Source organism: Sinohyriopsis cumingii, chromosome 14, assembly GCF_028554795.1.
Source record: "Sinohyriopsis cumingii isolate HCF-2022 chromosome 14, ASM2855479v2, whole genome shotgun sequence".
In the NCBI taxonomy this organism is placed as follows: domain Eukaryota; kingdom Metazoa; phylum Mollusca; class Bivalvia; order Unionida; family Unionidae; genus Sinohyriopsis; species Sinohyriopsis cumingii.
The window spans coordinates 88,199,840-88,217,612 of record NC_142974.1 but is presented as its reverse complement, the minus strand read 5'-3'; the positions used below and the strand labels follow the sequence as shown (position 1 = coordinate 88,217,612).

General features: G+C 35.6%; 1 protein-coding gene across 4 annotated transcripts in view; it reads right to left on the bottom strand.

Moving 5' to 3' along the window:
- Positions 1-9,276: 9,276 nt before the first annotated feature.
- Positions 9,277-17,773, bottom strand: part of LOC149784323 (mediator of RNA polymerase II transcription subunit 30-like) — a 78,494-nt gene continuing 69,997 nt past the window's right edge. For all 4 annotated transcript variants that reach the window (XM_089932356.1, XM_089932354.1, XM_089932357.1 and 1 more), the window contains one exon: positions 9,277-9,816. In XM_089932356.1, the coding sequence (XP_089788482.1) occupies positions 9,700-9,816 (117 nt within the window). In that variant the 3' untranslated portion in view covers positions 9,277-9,699. The remainder of the gene's footprint in view (positions 9,817-17,773) is intronic.

Sequence of the window (17,773 nt, the reverse complement as noted above, 5' to 3'; positions counted from 1 at the left end):
AAGGATATATGTCTGATAGCTCCTGAATTCAGCCCTACTAAAAGGAAAACAATTTCTTTCTGTATTATTTAGACAAATGGCAACAGGCTCTTGCCAATTACCTCACAATGCCACCACCAAGTGTCATTAAGTTTTTAAGCTTTGCTTCTATACAAGATGGCCACTATCACTTCTCTGGCTTGAAGCAGTTGTTCCATTTTTTTAGTGCTGTTTTCATGATATTTGTGCTTGTTTCCTGTTTTCATCTACGTTATTGTGTTCATTATGTATTGGCTGTTAAATTCGTATGTGTTTCTTCATCTCCTTGCTTTGGAAACGAGAACAATTAGACTTTTTCTCAGCTTTCTTGCTCCACTGTTTTTGAACAAACCGCCATCATGTGATACTCGCCAGTTTATGCTACGATGGACCCTCATCAATTGCTTTAAATGATCACTCCTTGGCTCTCCACACTACATTGTGCTCTAGACTAAACGAACTGGGACTACATTCATCATTACCTAAATATAAACAGAAGCGAAAAAAGAAACATTGCTTCAAAGCTGGCCTGCGTAGAACAGGAAGAATTCCAGTTATCTCCCTTATTTCGGCTCACTAATTTAAAAAAAGTTCGACCGTTAATTTAGAGAACCTAATTCAAATCCCTATTAATTCGTCAACCTTTGTGTCAACTATCCAAGAGATACCTCTGCGTATTGAATTATTCAATGCCCAGTCAGTAGGACCACCGGAGAAGCGCACAGAAATAGTTAATTTTATCAACGACCAGAATTTTGACGTCTTTTTCCTGACAGAAACATGGCAAAAAACATCAGGCGATGAGCCCAAGTGTGTGGATCTAACACCCACTGGTTACTCCATCAAGTCGTTCCCCCGTAATTCTTGCAGAGGTGGAATTGCTGTCATCACAAAGAACTCCATGATAAAACGTCTTAACCACACCACAACATTCAATTTCGACCACACATCGTTTGAACTAGTCCAAACCACACTCACACTGGAGCAAAGGTCATTACAATTTTTCTGCCTATACCGCCCTCCTCCTAGTAGAAAAATCAAGCTGGCTGACTCTCCCTTTTTTTGAGCAGTTTCCGAATCTCCTGGACAATGGAAATTTGATAGGTGGCAACCTGATTATTCTTGGAGATTTAGACTTTCACTTTGACTGTCCCGAAAACTCAAACACATCAAACCTCGTATATTCCATTAATGTTTTCAACCTCAAACAGTCAGTTAACCAACCCACCCATAAACATGGTCATATTTTAGACCTGATGATAACATTCTACGGTCCTCCCTGGTATCCCATGACCTTGCATCAGATCACCTCTGCATTATATGTCATCTTGACGTATCAGTCCCTAACCCTCCACCTTTATCTGCTGCTAAGAGAAACCTTTGTATGATAAATAGAACCAAACTAATGCACAACATCCAAGCTAACCTAACAACTTGCTTATCTCCTACTGCAGAACAACTCAATAACTGCCTGCGTTCATTGCCTGACAAACATGCCCCAGCTACCAAGTGCAGAGTATCAATTCAAAAGTGTTCTCCTTGGTATAGCAGTGTTAGGGACCAGCTTCACACTGCTAAAAGAGACCGCCATAAAGCTGAGAGGCTTTGGCTTTCGACGAGACTCACTATTCATAAGCAAATCTATGAAGCCACTAAGAAGAACGTCACAAATATAGTCCATGCAGCGAAATCAGCCCACTACACTACTAAGATCATGGAAAGTTTCAGCTGCAAAGAGCTCTTTGAGATTACTGACAAGCTAATGTCAAGGAACAAATCTACACCACTTCCAACTACCTTCTCTCCAGTCATCCTTCCGGACATGTTTGCAAATTTCTTCCGTGACAAAGTACAAACCATTAGAGATAAGTTTGACACCACAATTTCAATTGACTTGTTGTCACCATACAGTTGGGATACAGAATTTGAGGGGCAACCATTAGCAGCATTTGAACCTGTCTCTATGGATTTTGTACGTACAATCCTGATGAAGAGTGCACCAACATCACTGCTGCTTGAGTGCTTTTATCCAGTATTGCCTTCACTAACTGATGTTATTAATACCTCTCTCTCCAGGGAATTCCCATCATTTTTCAAAACTGTCATTGTAAAGCCTCTGCTGAAGAAACCAACACTAGACCATAACGATTTAAAGAACTACCGCCCAATTTCTAATCTCCCATTCATATAAAAAATCTTAGAAAAGGTTGTTCTGTCCCAACTTGTATCTCATCTAAATTCAAACAGTCTTTAGCAATGTAAAATCTGCATATCGCCCTTGCCACAGTACTGAAACTACTCTTCTAAAAGTAGTTAATGACATTCTCTCTGCTTACTGATAGCGGAAAGATTACAGTCCTCACCCTCCTTGATTTGTCTGCAGCATTTGACACAATAGACCATGATATATTACTTCACCGTCTCCAGCATGGATTTGGCATTCAAGATACAGCCTTACTGTGGTTCAAGTCCTACTTTGTCAACAGGACACAAATTGTATCTGCAAATGGAATACACTCCAGCCCAGTTGATCTATGTTGTGGTGTTCCACAGGGGTCTGTTCTTGGACCTGTTCTCTTCATTCTGTACACTCAGTCGCTCTCAAGTGTCATAGATCATCATCCAGTGTCTCACCAATTGTACACTGAAGACACCCAAATATACAAATCTAGCCACCCAACTGAAGTTGATGCTACCATCCAAGGTGTAGACAGGTGCATTTCTGATGTGAAATCATGGATGACATGTAACAAGCTGCAGATGAATGATGATAAAACTGAGGCCATTCTGATCACATCACAAAGACTTTCTCATTCACATCCTTTACCTCAAACAATAAATATCAGCAACACCAACATTAAATTCACACAATCAGTACGAAACCTAGGTGTTACTCTGGACAGTACTCTCACATTGCACCAGCATGTCATGCACATATGCAAGGCTGCATATCTTGAGCTGAGACACATCAGCTCAATTCGCAAATATTTTTCAGTTGATGCCACTAAAACACTTGTGTGTTCATTAGTACTTTCAAGACTGGACTATTGTAACTCAATTCTGTCTGGTTCATCTCAATATCTACTCCAGAAACTTCAGAAAGTTCAAAACACAGCAGCTCGGATCAGAGCACACCTCCCCGCTGCTCTGTAACCTACACTGGCTATCCATTCGATCCAGAATCAAACACGAAATTTGTTCTCTGTATTGCATTTCACTGTCGGACTCTAGTCCAACATACCTATCCGACCTCACCCATGTGTACACACCAGCAAGATACTTACGCTCCTCTTCTGACAATCATATACTCATTATTCCCACTATGAAAACAAAGTCATATGGACAGCGTTGTTTTGCATACCAGGGCCCAGCAACATGGAATGAATTGCTCACTGAACTTGGACACAAAGACACAGTGATCACATTCAAGAGGGCTCTCAAAACTCACTTATTTCGACTGCAAGAACAAACTTAAAGACTGAATAATGTTTTCTACCTTAAATATTCTCAGCATGTTTTTTAATATTTTCTAATTTCATGGTGTTTGTTTTTGTAATCATAGCATAATATGTTTTTTATCTTATAATAGGTGTTGGAAAGCGCTTAGAGCTTCTAAAGATTAGGCGTTTTAAAAAGTGATTATTATTATTATTATTATTATACAACAATACATGTACGTACAAGACACAAGACAAATGGACCAGTTCACATTACCTGAAAATACCACACTCTGGTTGTTTTGTAAAATCTACAAATTCCAAAATGAGGTGCTCATTCCTGGGAGATTACAATTAATCAAATGTCAGAACATGAGAAGTAAATCGATTATAGCCTACTGGATTTACTGGTATAACCAGTGATCTTAAATCTGAACAATGATAGTGTCAGCAGAAAAATGGCAACGCTAGTATCACGTACCTATGCCCTAGTTTGCAGGAAAAGGATACCTTGTAATGAAAAAATTAGGTCTAAGGGTGATGTTGACATTGAACATTTCACAATCTTTCAAAATGCTGAAAAATGGACTGGAGATTTTTTACAAAGTAGCAGAAATGAAATTTCATCAGATTTATTACTATATTAGTAGAGAAAACAAAGATGTTATTTTAATTAAAATACCAAAATAATTATGTTATTTTAAGTGAAACATTAAACCACAGAATAATGTTATTTTATTAAAAATACCAAAACAAAAGAATAATGTTATTTTAAAGAAACACTGTTTAGATAATTGGCAGACTTACTGTTACATATAAACATGCTTTGATACCTAAACTGTACATACATCTAAACTGGATCTGACAAATATTACTGAGACTTAAAAAGAGCATGCTTAAATTGGTTTAGTGAAAAATAAGAAAAAATACATTCTAAAATAAACTTTTAGTATAAAAACAAAATCTAAATGACATCTTTTGGTTGCTCAACTGTAATGTTTTCAAAAATATCACTGTGGAATGGTTATTATTATTAATGATCTATATGTTCAGAATGCTCATATTTGTTTATCAACACTATAGATTTCTATGCTGAGAGCTAAGCACCAGCAACGTTTTCAATGTGTTGGTACAAAACACATTCCACTGCAAACCATACTGAACTCCCAGCATTAGAATAAAATGTTGCAGCCATTACTGTAACATCTCTGCCCCACTCCTTTATAAGGAGGACAAGAATGTATTGCATGCGACATTGAAGCTGGTTTGGAACACTGTTGCCATATTTTTTTTGTTGGACTTGGCCTCATTAGTGATATTCTGACGCAGAAACATCAGCCAACCAACATGATATGAATTGCTTAGGTCTTTAACAGGGCAGCTCACCATATATGGCAAATGCATTGACTGTATATTTGCTGTCCACATTGCTAAAATCACATCACACTTCTGCACATGACAGGCAGGTGGGGTGAGTGTTCTAACATACATGCCAACCCCTGGTGAGGAAAAAGTGTAATCCATATGGACAAAAAGAGTAATTTGAGCTGAAAGAGAGTAATCCAGATATAACATGATAAAAATTCAATCAACATAAAAATTATGTACAAAACAATTTATTTACCCCCCTAGTCTTTTAACATCAATTACTGCTTCAAGTTTTCATATGTAGCACTTTTAGCTTTAAGAAGCAACAGACTGTCATGTTGCATTTCAAAACACTTTGTACCAGCTGAAACTATGAATGCTTTGCACACCAGTAGAGTACTAAGTACTGGGTTACTGAGCCTGGACCTAGAATCAGCTTTATTTGTGTTAACAGTACTGAACAATCTATCACAGTCAGCATTAGAATAGTATAGAATCAATATTCCTTTCATAACCTGACAAAGAAGAGGAAATTTATATCTTCAAATTATTGGGTCTTTTAGCTGGGAAATAAGGTGCTATATGCACATCAACTCTGTCTGCATTAAGTACAATGTCAGGTAGAATGCCAATTTCATACTTGAAGAATTCTCCTTCTAATTTGTTAGTAACCTTTTCTGCACTGACAGACATTTTCAAAATATAGAATGCAATTCATTTATGAATTCTGGTCATCACTGATGCATTATCAGCTGAGAACTCCATACAGATCTGCCAACTTACATCATGTTTATTCAAAGCATCATCAAGCAAATCAAAAATGTTTACTCCAGTGGAATCTACTGTTAATTCTGGTAATGAAAGAACACTCTGACTTTGCCCTTTTCATTTTCAAAGTATCTTACACAGACTGAATACAACATTTTGTCATCATAATCACTACTCCTGTCTGTGGCAACACTAAACGGCCCAATTGTCAAGGCTTCCGCAATTTTAAGTGAAGTGTCTTCATCTAAACACCGAACAATATTTAGATGAATTTGCTCTGCCCATGTAAATTTTCTTCAATTTTGGAACCAGGAAACATCTGTTCGAACAAAGGACCAATGTTTTCTACTGCTATGGGGTAGTACGTGTTCTATTAAGAACTTGGTAAATAACACTTCTGCATTTATAACATTTGTGTCCTCAACTGAGTTCTGCTGTAAAAAAGAAGTTACCTTGGAGGTACCATAGTATTGGATTTAGTAAGCTGAGATAATTCAAGGTGTGTCTTTGTTTTCAAATGTTTTTCTACATTAAATTTACCACCATGACCAATATTAAAATCCCTTCTGCACAGTCTACAATGAGTGAATCTGTCCTAGAATGGAATGATGTATTGTCATTCATGTATTCATCTTTGAATCTTTGGAGGAATCATCTTTTTCTAATCCATCTGTGAAATTATTTGAACAGCATTTTTGCTCTAACACACGTATCAACAAGAATAAATCGTACTCGACTTTTAGTGCCAAATATCTACAGACTGGTACTGTACCAGAAAAGAATTAGAACAAAGAATCTGAGAGCAAAGATTAAAAATTTGAAAACCAGTCTTTCTCCTAATTAATCCATATATCTGCTATAAATAGAATATAATGATAGTGTGACAAATATACATGAATGGTCTATTGTACATTAGACATGACCTATAGCACACTACATATTCGTTTTCTAACAAACATGAATCATAACAATGAATCCGAAGTAAAATGTTTGAAAGCAGAAATTAGCATGTTTCTTGGAATTAGGACAGCTGCTATAAATATAACATTTTAATACTGTTAGGAAAGTGCATGCAAGAGTAACCTTATGTTGTAGTTATGTAGAATGCATAAATGAGGATTATACTTCGGAGGGGAATTTACGCAAAACATTATAGCTATTGTGTGCTGAAAAATGATGTAAAACCCATAACAAGCAATAACCTTTTAACTGTTGGTGTTGAAACAATCTCTTATGTTCCTCAGCAATAACAAGATTTTCAAATTAGCTGCTGTGTTTTCATATTTGGATGTCAGATGATTGGCACCATCGTTCATTTAGGTCAAAGTGGGCAACATCAGAAGTATAACCAGTAAAGTTAAAAAACAAGGACTCAACCCAAAGGCAAAAAAACTCCAGAGAAATGGACATGATTGAAGTAAAATTTACAAAATAACTCATAAATTGAGAAAATCTTCAAGTGCACATAGATAAATGTCACCTACATGGAGTCCAAAGTAAAGACATAATATTCCCAATGATGGAAGTGACTAAGGCCTCAGACTGAAACTATGGCTTTTTTTTTTTTAGACCTCCAATTACTAACTGAAGGAGAATATTTGACTTGGACTGAGGACTAGAGCCAGGAAAAGTGAAGCAATGTAATGATAACAAAAAATGTATTACTGTCATTAAAAGAGCTTTCTGTTTGTGGGTTTCATAAATTTTAATATTTCCCTGAGTTGTTGTGATGAAATCTCCATGGAAAGTGTATATTTAAAATTTAATATCTGGTTTTTATTTACAACTCTGATTTAATTTAGTTAAGATAAAAGTTGTGTAAACTAAATGTTTTTTTCTGCATCTATACAAGCTCAACAGTCATTAATTATGCATACATATTTGTGGTACTTCATTCTATAACCACATGTTTACAATGTTTTCAATTTGTGCACTTTACTACTGAAGAGTAGTAGGGATGGGGTTTTTTAATGCCATTTTTCAGCACACGATAGGCTATATATGGTGGCCAGTATTAATGGTGGAGGAAAACCCTGGAAAGAACCACCGACCCACGAGATGCTACTGGCAAGCTTTCTCACATACCCACATTGGCTGAATCCAAGACTCAAACCCATGCAGACAGAGGTGAGATGGCAGTGATGCATAACGGAGAGCAATTTAGACCACTCGGGGCCCTACTGAAGAGTAAACACAATGCGTGAACATAAGTGATACAGTCAGTACTTTAAAGGTTTCTTTCTATTTTATGGTTCAAATGTTTATCAAATGTTCTCTAAATTATCTAAAATTGTACAAGGACTTGAGCGAGGTTCACTGTTAATCATTTTTAATTTTAAAATCAAATGTAAAACATGTAGCATTAAGCATTTAAGTTATCTTTTTAGTATTTGTGTCACAAAGAAACCCTCATGTCAAAATCCTATTACAGATGTCTGTTCTGTAGTCTTCTGGGCCTACAGGAAAACTAATGTATCATCATATTTCTTAGCTTGTTATTCTTTAAAATGTAAAAGTATCTTTGGGGAAAAAAAGAGTCCAAGAACTTTCATCTGGCTCAATCTGCCTAATGCAAGAACAGCTGGCCAGAAAACATATGTTCATAGGATGCTTGCTGTACAAATTTCTTTAAATTCTGTCAGTATGTTATGGAAACAATTGTCTGAAGCTTTCTGTTTTTCTGTACATCGATCCATATTACTGAGATATCATTTTGAATGCCTAGATGCCATCCATATTAATGAGATATCATTCTTTATGCCTGGATGATATCCATATTACTGAGATATCATTCTGGATGCCATCCATATTAATGAGATATCATTCTTTATGCCTGGATGATATCGATATTAATGAGATATCATTCTGGATGCCATGATGCCATCCATATTAATGAGATATCATTCATTATGCCTAGATGCTTCATGTAAAATTTGGTTCAATTCTGAAAAGCATTTTGTTTTAGAAGAAGTTTCAAGTTTTTTTTTTAAAATAACATGATCTGTTTGATTTATATTTGCATCATTTGTTAAATATATTAAAGACCCAAATTCCAGGATACTTTCTTTCAAATTTGGTTACATGCTGTTGTTTGGTTGTTGAGAAGTAGTTACTTCAATGTTTTTCTCATTTTAGTAATGGCAACCATATTTTATCACAGCACAAATCATTTCAATGAACTATGAACTGTATTTATGACAACATTATTAGTATGAACTTGAATGACCTTTAGACCAGAACACTCTTGACTAATCTAGTGGCTTGTTAGAAAAAATGTAAAATAGACAATGGTTACAGATGACAGACAATGCACAACCGATGCAGGGACAAACTAATAGTGAAAATTATGTGTAATTTACATGTATCAATGGGATTAGGCATGTCCTTCAAAAATAAAGAAAATATTTTGTAATGCAAATACCTAATAATTCAATATTTAATCAATTTATACTTATTAAATACAACTGTACTTTTCTTTGAAGGAAACTACAAACAATTACTGAACTCCCTCTCTGAGGATAAGGTGCTTTTTTAATAAAGCAGATCAGGTAATGAATCCAATTTTGTTATTTAATAGTAGTATTATGTATAAAATACTTAATTTAAGGTGACCTCACCTGTAAGACAGTCCACTTTTATGACTCCCATAAATATCATTATAATGAGGAAGTATTGTACTATTAAGTCTTTTCAGAACATTTTATTACATATTCCAAAGTCAACCAGCATTGAAGATAAATGTTTACCACATATCCATTCCACTTTTCTGATACAATGCACATACAGTGACTTGCAGGTTTTCTCATCCGAGGTATCATTACAGTAGTTGTTAATGGAATGCACATACAAATTCAATCATCTGAACAATATGGCATAAAGAATGCACACTGCTATTACCTGCCTCCTTTTCCTGCCATTTATTAACTATACAGTGAACAAGAACAGGTTACTTGGGTCAATTTGACATGAACCAGCCATTTTCAACTAAGAACACATATTTGAAATAAAGTACAGACAAAATCATTTTGAGTACTGATTGTATCACCAGCTTGGCACAGCAGTGAAATGTTTTCTCTTTCTTCCCATTTTCACACAAATCATCATCTTCCTATGGAAAGTTTGGCTCCGGAGTTTTTCTCATGATTATCATGGTGTTGATTTCCCAAATGATTGTCCGTATCTTATCTATCACCTCCTTGATATGTCTGTTCCTGATCCGAATTTGCTGAAAATAGACAAGAAGTAATTGACCAAACAAATGTAATTTTCTGGGGGTATAACTTATTTTGTTTAGCTTTTTTTCATGCTGAAAAAGATGTATTGTTCATTTTTTGATGTGTATATATCCTAACTCAGAGTGAAGAATTGTCAGTATGATGCAATTCCTCATGCAGCTTGCTTATTGCTGGTATATTGTGTGCAAAACAAGCACAGCAAAGAGCAATACAATGTATACTAAGTGTATCAAATGCATATCATGTATTCTGGATATTACAGGAAAACTATATATATATATATATATATATATATATATATATATATATATATATTCTGTATTCTACTGTATAACCCTCATAATGTGTTCTGCATATTACAACTTTTTATATATATATATATATATATATATATATATATATATATATATATATATATATACACACACACACAGTGTGACCCCGCTATAGTGCACTCCGTTATAACGAATTCGGATATAACGCTGTTGTGGCGTGGCTTCCGAAATGCCATATACATGTATTTTTCTTGTGCACAAAAAACTCTTAAAAAATATGGTAAAAAAAGTAAAAAGTTACTTATCATTTTGGGGAAGAGATCGCGTATGAATAATACAAGATGATCATGGCTTGGCTCCTGAAATTTTATATATATTTTTCTCGTACACATAAAAGTATTTTTCTCGTACACAAAAAAGAATTTTGTTTTTATTCTTAAAAGTAAGAAGAAGACAATGCATAAAAAATTTATTCTGGGATCGCGTATGTCTTCGCCAATGTCACAAACTTGGATTGTTTTTCCTTATTGGCTGCAAAATATACCATGTGGCATTTTTTATTTGTTGGCGACATGTTGGCTGTTTAAACTTTTATGTAAAACCATTGGTTTGGAGTGCAGAAATTCAGAAGCCCCATGAAAGGAAGCCGCAAACTGGATATAAAATGCACTTTAGTTTATCTATTGTTACATAAACAAATTCTTTGTCCATACTAACAAACCATCTAAACAGTGCATTGTTATATCATAATCAACTTATCCTGACATCTAGCATGAGTTCTGTAAGTTGTGAAATATCCGCATTTTTGTTGTTGACATTTCTGGCAACAGAGATCAACTGGACGAGGCATTATCTCGTAATCTATCTTTCATCGGATTTTCGTCCACTCGCTAGTAATTAATATATTTACAAAGACTGAATTTGTATGTGGATGGTAAGTAAAATTCCTCTTCCTTTCTCTCAGAATTAAATCCTTCAGAACGCTCACATTTTCTGTAATAATCCTTGTCATCAGAACACCTGCATCTCTATCTTCTGTTGACCCTTTGTTAATTTTCAGATGCATGTGTGGAAGGCAGCATCATGCTGCTACCACAAATGTAAAAATAAAAAATTAAAAAATCTTACTTATTGGTTTATTCAGTAGGCGTGGAAGGATCATAACTAGAATAGTCTAAACGACGGCCAATTCCTTTCTAAAAATGTACCCTGATAAAATAGTTGGCTGAAATTTCAAAGGAAACAGATTACCTTTGAAGTACCGACTGTTATGAAAACGTACTCAGCAAATGGAAAAAATACTAGTCTCAATCATGCAATACAATTGTTTGATGTTGCCGCCACATTAAGAAATGGGCATTTGTTTGGATATCCAAAGCTGTCCTTTAGCGGTGACTTCAATAGTGCATGCACCCTTCATCAAAGAAAGCCGACTACAATCTTTCAATAACAACAAAGAACTTTTCTTCAAAGAAAGTCAGTACCAAACCAAACTTAAATAAAAGTGATGGAATCTGATGGATTTTTGCATTTTCCAACATGATTTGAACACGTTAACTGTGCTGTGAAAGTTTCCTTTTTGTAGAGAAAAAGTTTATGCCAATGGTGGCTTAAAACGCAAACTAACTTTTACCGACTTGGAACGTACTTTAAAGTAAATGTGCTTCATCATTCGTTACGTGATTGTGCTATGTTTTTCCACTGAATTCAGACCAATATGACCTGTTACAAAATTAATGAATATTTTAAAGCTGTGTGTGCATATTTTCGATGGATTCACTTGTATTGTGGATTCAATGTATATGATGAGGTTTGCAGGTGAGTACACGGTGTTGATACTCTATTCATGGCATACATTATATATTTATATATAAACATGATTCACGTATATGTACCAATTCATGGTTCTCTAAATAAAGTAAACTATTATATTATGTCTTCTCTGTTTTCACTACAGGTGTATTTCTCATTTAATATGCATCAATTCAAGATGGTAACTGTGCCAATGAAGCACGTATTTTACAGCCCGCATTTATTACCCCCCCCAGTTCTTTTTTTTTTTGGGGGGGGTACATTTTCTTCAGCTAACTGACTTGGTTGCATATAACACGGTTCGGTATATAACACGGTAGGGTTTTATGGCTCCCAACTACCATGTTATAGCAGGGTCACACTGTGTGTGTGTATATATATATATATATATATATATATATATATATATATATATATATATGTCTGTTCTGTATAGTATAACACTCATAATATGTTCTGCATATTTCAGTATAACACTAACTACATATCATTTTTTAATTCAATTACAGCATGGTCAGTTTTTTTACCAGTCTGAATTGAATGAGTGTTGTTATTTTTTCTCTTGATTGATGGAGCCTCAGTTTCAGCATTGCCATCTTTAGGCACATCATCATTAGCATTGTCCATAATGTGATTAGCCTGAGAATTTGCTTGTTCACTATCACTGTACCTTTTGATGCAAATATCTGCACTCCAACCATTAATAGAAGTATTGCTGCTAAAATAATGAAAGGAGTTTTAACTGGTTTTGCCATTTAATGAATTGTCCCACCAAGCTAACCTCAGCATCAAACATGAACTCTCCTGATGTTTTTTTGGACCGACTGGCCGCTGTCTCAACATTATCTGCTTTATAAACAGATTGCATCAATATGCATGATGTGAAAGTTAGTGGAACTGAATGAGACACAAAACGTATTAATCTTGAATGTAAGTTGGCAAAATTTTTCTAGTGAAAATTAATTACATGCTTATATGTGTATAGAAACAGGAGCTACAGTCAAGACAGGAAGGAAAAGGATAGTGCTGCAATGGGTTAACAAAATGAATCATATTCATAAAGCAACACAGCTGTCATGTATTTAATTCACAACAGCATTGTCTCCAGTAATCTACAGTCACATAATGTGCCAGCAGAATAGGGGTTATATGCTCTCCCTACTCAATTTTGTGCAAGAGAAATAACCCTGACCCTAATCTGCTCTCACAAAATGTGATTGTTTAGTGTCTTATATAAAGATGCCAACATTTTTTGACCAATTGGCAGCTGTCTCAACCCACCCATTCATATTAGCCCAAGTAATAGAATGAACAACCAGGTACCCATTTTAAAAAAAGTTCTGATTGAGACAGAATAGTGATTACAGTTCAAGGCTTGTGTCATGTCTGCATTTATTTATCATCATTGGGGCTTGTATGGTTGCTTACAATTTACAAATTACTTGTCATACATGTACTATATAATAATACAATAATACAATCCATTCTCACACAACCTATTTAAGAATAAACACTAATATTTAAGGCTCAACTGTCCTAACTTAATGCCCATCCATGGTTTGTGTGCCATTTTTCTCACGATTTAAATGTAATTGTTTTGAGATCTTGATGACATTAACTGGGTCAATATTTTTTGTCAATAGTGACAGTTAAGTACTGATAATGAAATATTCAGCGAAATGTTTTTAAACTCAGATTATACTCTTTTGCCACTATATTAGTAATAATTAAACTTAAACCTCTCTTGGGGGTTGGCACATGTGAACCTACAACAAAACAGTTCAGGTTCACATTTAATACATTTTCCCTTTGATCGGATACCCAGGTAACCAATCATTAGGAGTGATGGGTATCCGGTAAAAATTACCCAAAATTTTGATATCTCTAGTGCTATACTCACCAATATCTGCTTGTGTATTATGTAATGATTATGTGTGTTATGTTAACACATATCTGCTGGTGTATTGTGTGTGATGACTGTGTGTTATACTGACATACATCTTTTCCTGTCTTATGTGATGGTTGTGTGTGTTATATTAACATATATTTTTTGCTGTTTTATGTGATGGCTGTGTGTGTATGTTATATTAACACATATCTGCTGGTGTATTATGTGATGTTTGTGTGTGTGCATGTTATATTAACACATATCTGCTTGTGTATTATGTAATGGTTGTGAGTGTGCGTGTTATGCTAACACATATCTGCTAGTGTATTGTTGTTGTTGTGGGGTTTAATGCCATTTTTCAGCACACAATAGGCTATACATGGCAGACAGTATTAATGGTGGAGGAAGAACCCGGGAAAACCCCGGAAAGAACCACCAACCCACGAGAAGCTACTGTCAAGTTTTCTCACATGCCCACATTGGCTGAATCTTAGACTCGAACCGCTGCAGACAGAGGTGAGATGGCAGTGATCCATAACGAAGAGCGCTTTAGACCACTCAGCCACTATGGGGCCCCCTGCTAGTGTATTATGTGATGGCTGTGTGTGAGCATGTTATACCAACACATATCACTGGTGTATTATATGATGTGTGTGTGCATGTTATGCTAACACATATCTGCTGGTGTATTATCTGATGGTTGTGTACATGTTATACAAACACATCTCTGCTGGTGTATTATGTGATGTCCAGATGTGTTATACTCAGGGTTCCTCCACCTTTTGAACAAGTTTCAAGTTTTTCCTGGGTAAAAATGATTTTTTTTCTCACTTATGACCTTTACTGAATGGAATCAACAACTGAATGGAATCAACAACATTTCGGCTTCAAATATTTTCATTTTTAAAATCAAAAGCTGTTTGTAGTTTGAGACTTCCATAAAATTTGGATTAGACATTTGATCATGGAATAAACCACAGGATGTCACTATGGTAATTCTTATAAATTTGCCAAGTAACTCATTTCAGTGTGCAGAAAAAAAATTAGCTTTACTCTGCTTAACTGCATATGCTGACATGAACATGTTTTAAATTTTAACAAAAAGCCTGTAAATATTATGTACCTCTGTATAAATGAATTTATTTTAAAAATCCACTTGTCTCTGGTTGGTGTCCTAGCATCTACTTTCAACATAATCCAATTATGGTTTGTATATTTAATGAAATAATTGTTAATTACATCCCCAGTGTGGAATTATGCATTGAAAATTGCCCCAGCAGTCAGTAGATTTCTGTGTATTTAGCAGGGTCTGATACTGAGGTTCACTACACAGAATCAAATACTGAGCTGTAGCAGCAGCAGTGGTGATGGAGGTTACTATTGATGATAATGTTCAACACCAAGTTCAAAGTGCAAAGTACCAAATAATACACAAAGATATATCACAATACATTTTCATCAACTTGACATATCAGATGGGAACTGGGTAAGATAATCATTATTATTTTTCTCTTAAAGCTATCATGATCAGATAACATGTCAGCATTTTGGCACAATACGATGCTAGACTCACTTCATATCTACTAAGAGAAACCTCTGTATGATAAATAGAACCAAACTAATGCATGACATCCAAGCAAACCTAACAACTTCCTTACCTCCTACAGCAGAACAACTCGATAACTGCTTGTGTTCATTGCCCAACAAACATGCCCCAGCTACCAAGTGCAAAGTATCAATTCAAAAGTGTTCTCCATGGTATAGCTGTGTTAGAGACTAGCTTCGCACTGCTAAAAGAGACTGCCGTAAAGCTGAAAGGCTTTGGCTTGCCACCAGACTCACTATTCATAAGCAAATCTATTAAGTCGCTAAGAAGAATGTCACATATAGTCCATACAGCAAAATCAGCCCACTACACTACTAAGATCATGGAAAGTTCCAGCTGCAAAGAGCTCTTCGAGATTACTAACAAGCTAATGTCAAGGAACAAATCTACACCACTTCCAACTACCTTCTCTCCAGTCAACCTTCCAGACATGTTTTCAAATTTCATCCATGACAAAGTACAAACCATTAGAGATAAGCTTGACACCACAATTTCAATTGACTCGTCACCATACAGTTGGGATACAGAATTTGACCGACAACCATTAGCAGCATTTGAACCTGTCTCTATGGATTTCATACGTACAATCTTGATGAAGTGTGCACCAAAGTCATGTGAACTTGATCCAATTCAAACATCACTGCTGCCTTAGTGCTTAGATACAGTATTGCCTTCACTAACTGATGTTATTAATACCTCTCTCTCATCAGGGGAATTCCCATCATTTTTCAAAACTGCCATTGTAAAGCCTCTGCTGGAGAAACCAACACTAGACCATAATGATTTAAAGAACTACTGCCCAGTTTCTAATCTCCCATTCATATAAAAAATCTTAGAAAAGGTTGTTCTGTCCCATGTACAATCTGCATATCGCCCTTGCCACAGTACTGAAACTACTCTTCTAAAAGTAGTTAATGACATTCTCTCTGTTTGGGATAGCGGAAAGATTACAGTCCTCACCCTCCTTGATTTGTCTGCAGCATTTGACACAATAGACCATGATATATTACTTCACCGTCTCCAGCATGTATTTGGCATTCATGACACAGCCTTACTGTGGTTCAAGTCCTACTTGGTCAACAGGACACAAATTGTATCTGCAAATGGAATACACTCCAGCCCAGTTGATCTATGTTGTGGTGTTCCACAGGGGTCTGTTCTTGGACCTGTTCTCTTCATTCTGTACACTCAGTTGCTCTCAAGTGTCATAGATCATCATCCAGTGTCTCACCAATTGTACGCTGAAGACACCCAAATATACAAATCTAACCACCCAACTGAAGTTGATGCTACCATCCAAGGTGTATAGAGGTGCATTTCTGATGTGAAATCATGGATGACATGTAACAAGCTGCAGATGAATGATGATAAAACTGAGGCCATTCTGATCACATCACAAAGATTTTCTCATTCACATCATTTACCTCACACAATAAATATCAACAACGACAGCATTAAATTCACACAGTCAGTACGAAACCTAGGTGTTACTCTGGACAGTACTCTCACATTGCACCAACATGTCAAGGCTGCATATCTTGAGCCGAGACGCATCAGCTCAATTCGTAAATATCTTTCAGTTGATGCCACTAAAACACTTGTGTGTTCATTAGTACTTTCAAGACTGGACTACTGTAACTCAATTCTGTCTGGTTCATCTCAATATCTGCTACAATAACAGCTGCTTCAAGCCGGTTAAGCAATAGTGGCCATCTTGTTTCCCAAAAAACACTATTTATGTCACAGGTTTGTGTAAGAATGTTTTAACGGATTGATTAAAAACAATCTTGTTATTAATTATACTAATTCAAATCCAAAAATTAATGATTCCAACAATTTACAGGTGGTCACAGAGTCAGAATTCTGCATATGGTAGTACATGAAAATTTTAAAAATTTCTTAGAGCTGTTAAGTCCACAATACAGAGACTGATGAAGAAGAACATCTCAATCTATAAATAATGCTGGTAAATATTTTGATATTCATTTGCAAATATCTTTCAGATGATGCCACTAAAAAACTTGTGTGTTCATTAGTACTTTCAAGACTGGACTATTGTAACTCAATTCTGTCTGGTTCATCTCAATATCTACTCCAAAAACTTCAAACAGTTCAAAACACAGCTGCTCGGATCATACTTAGAGTACCACAATCAGAGCACACCTCCCCGCTGCTCTGTACCCTACACTGGCTATCCATTCGATTCAGAATCAAACACAAAAATTTGTTCTCTGTGCTACGTTTTACTGACGGACTCTAGTCCAACATACCTATCCAACCTCACCCATGTGTACACACCAGCTAGATACTTATGCTCCTCTTCTGACAATCGTTAACTCATTATTCCCACTATGAAAACAAAGTCA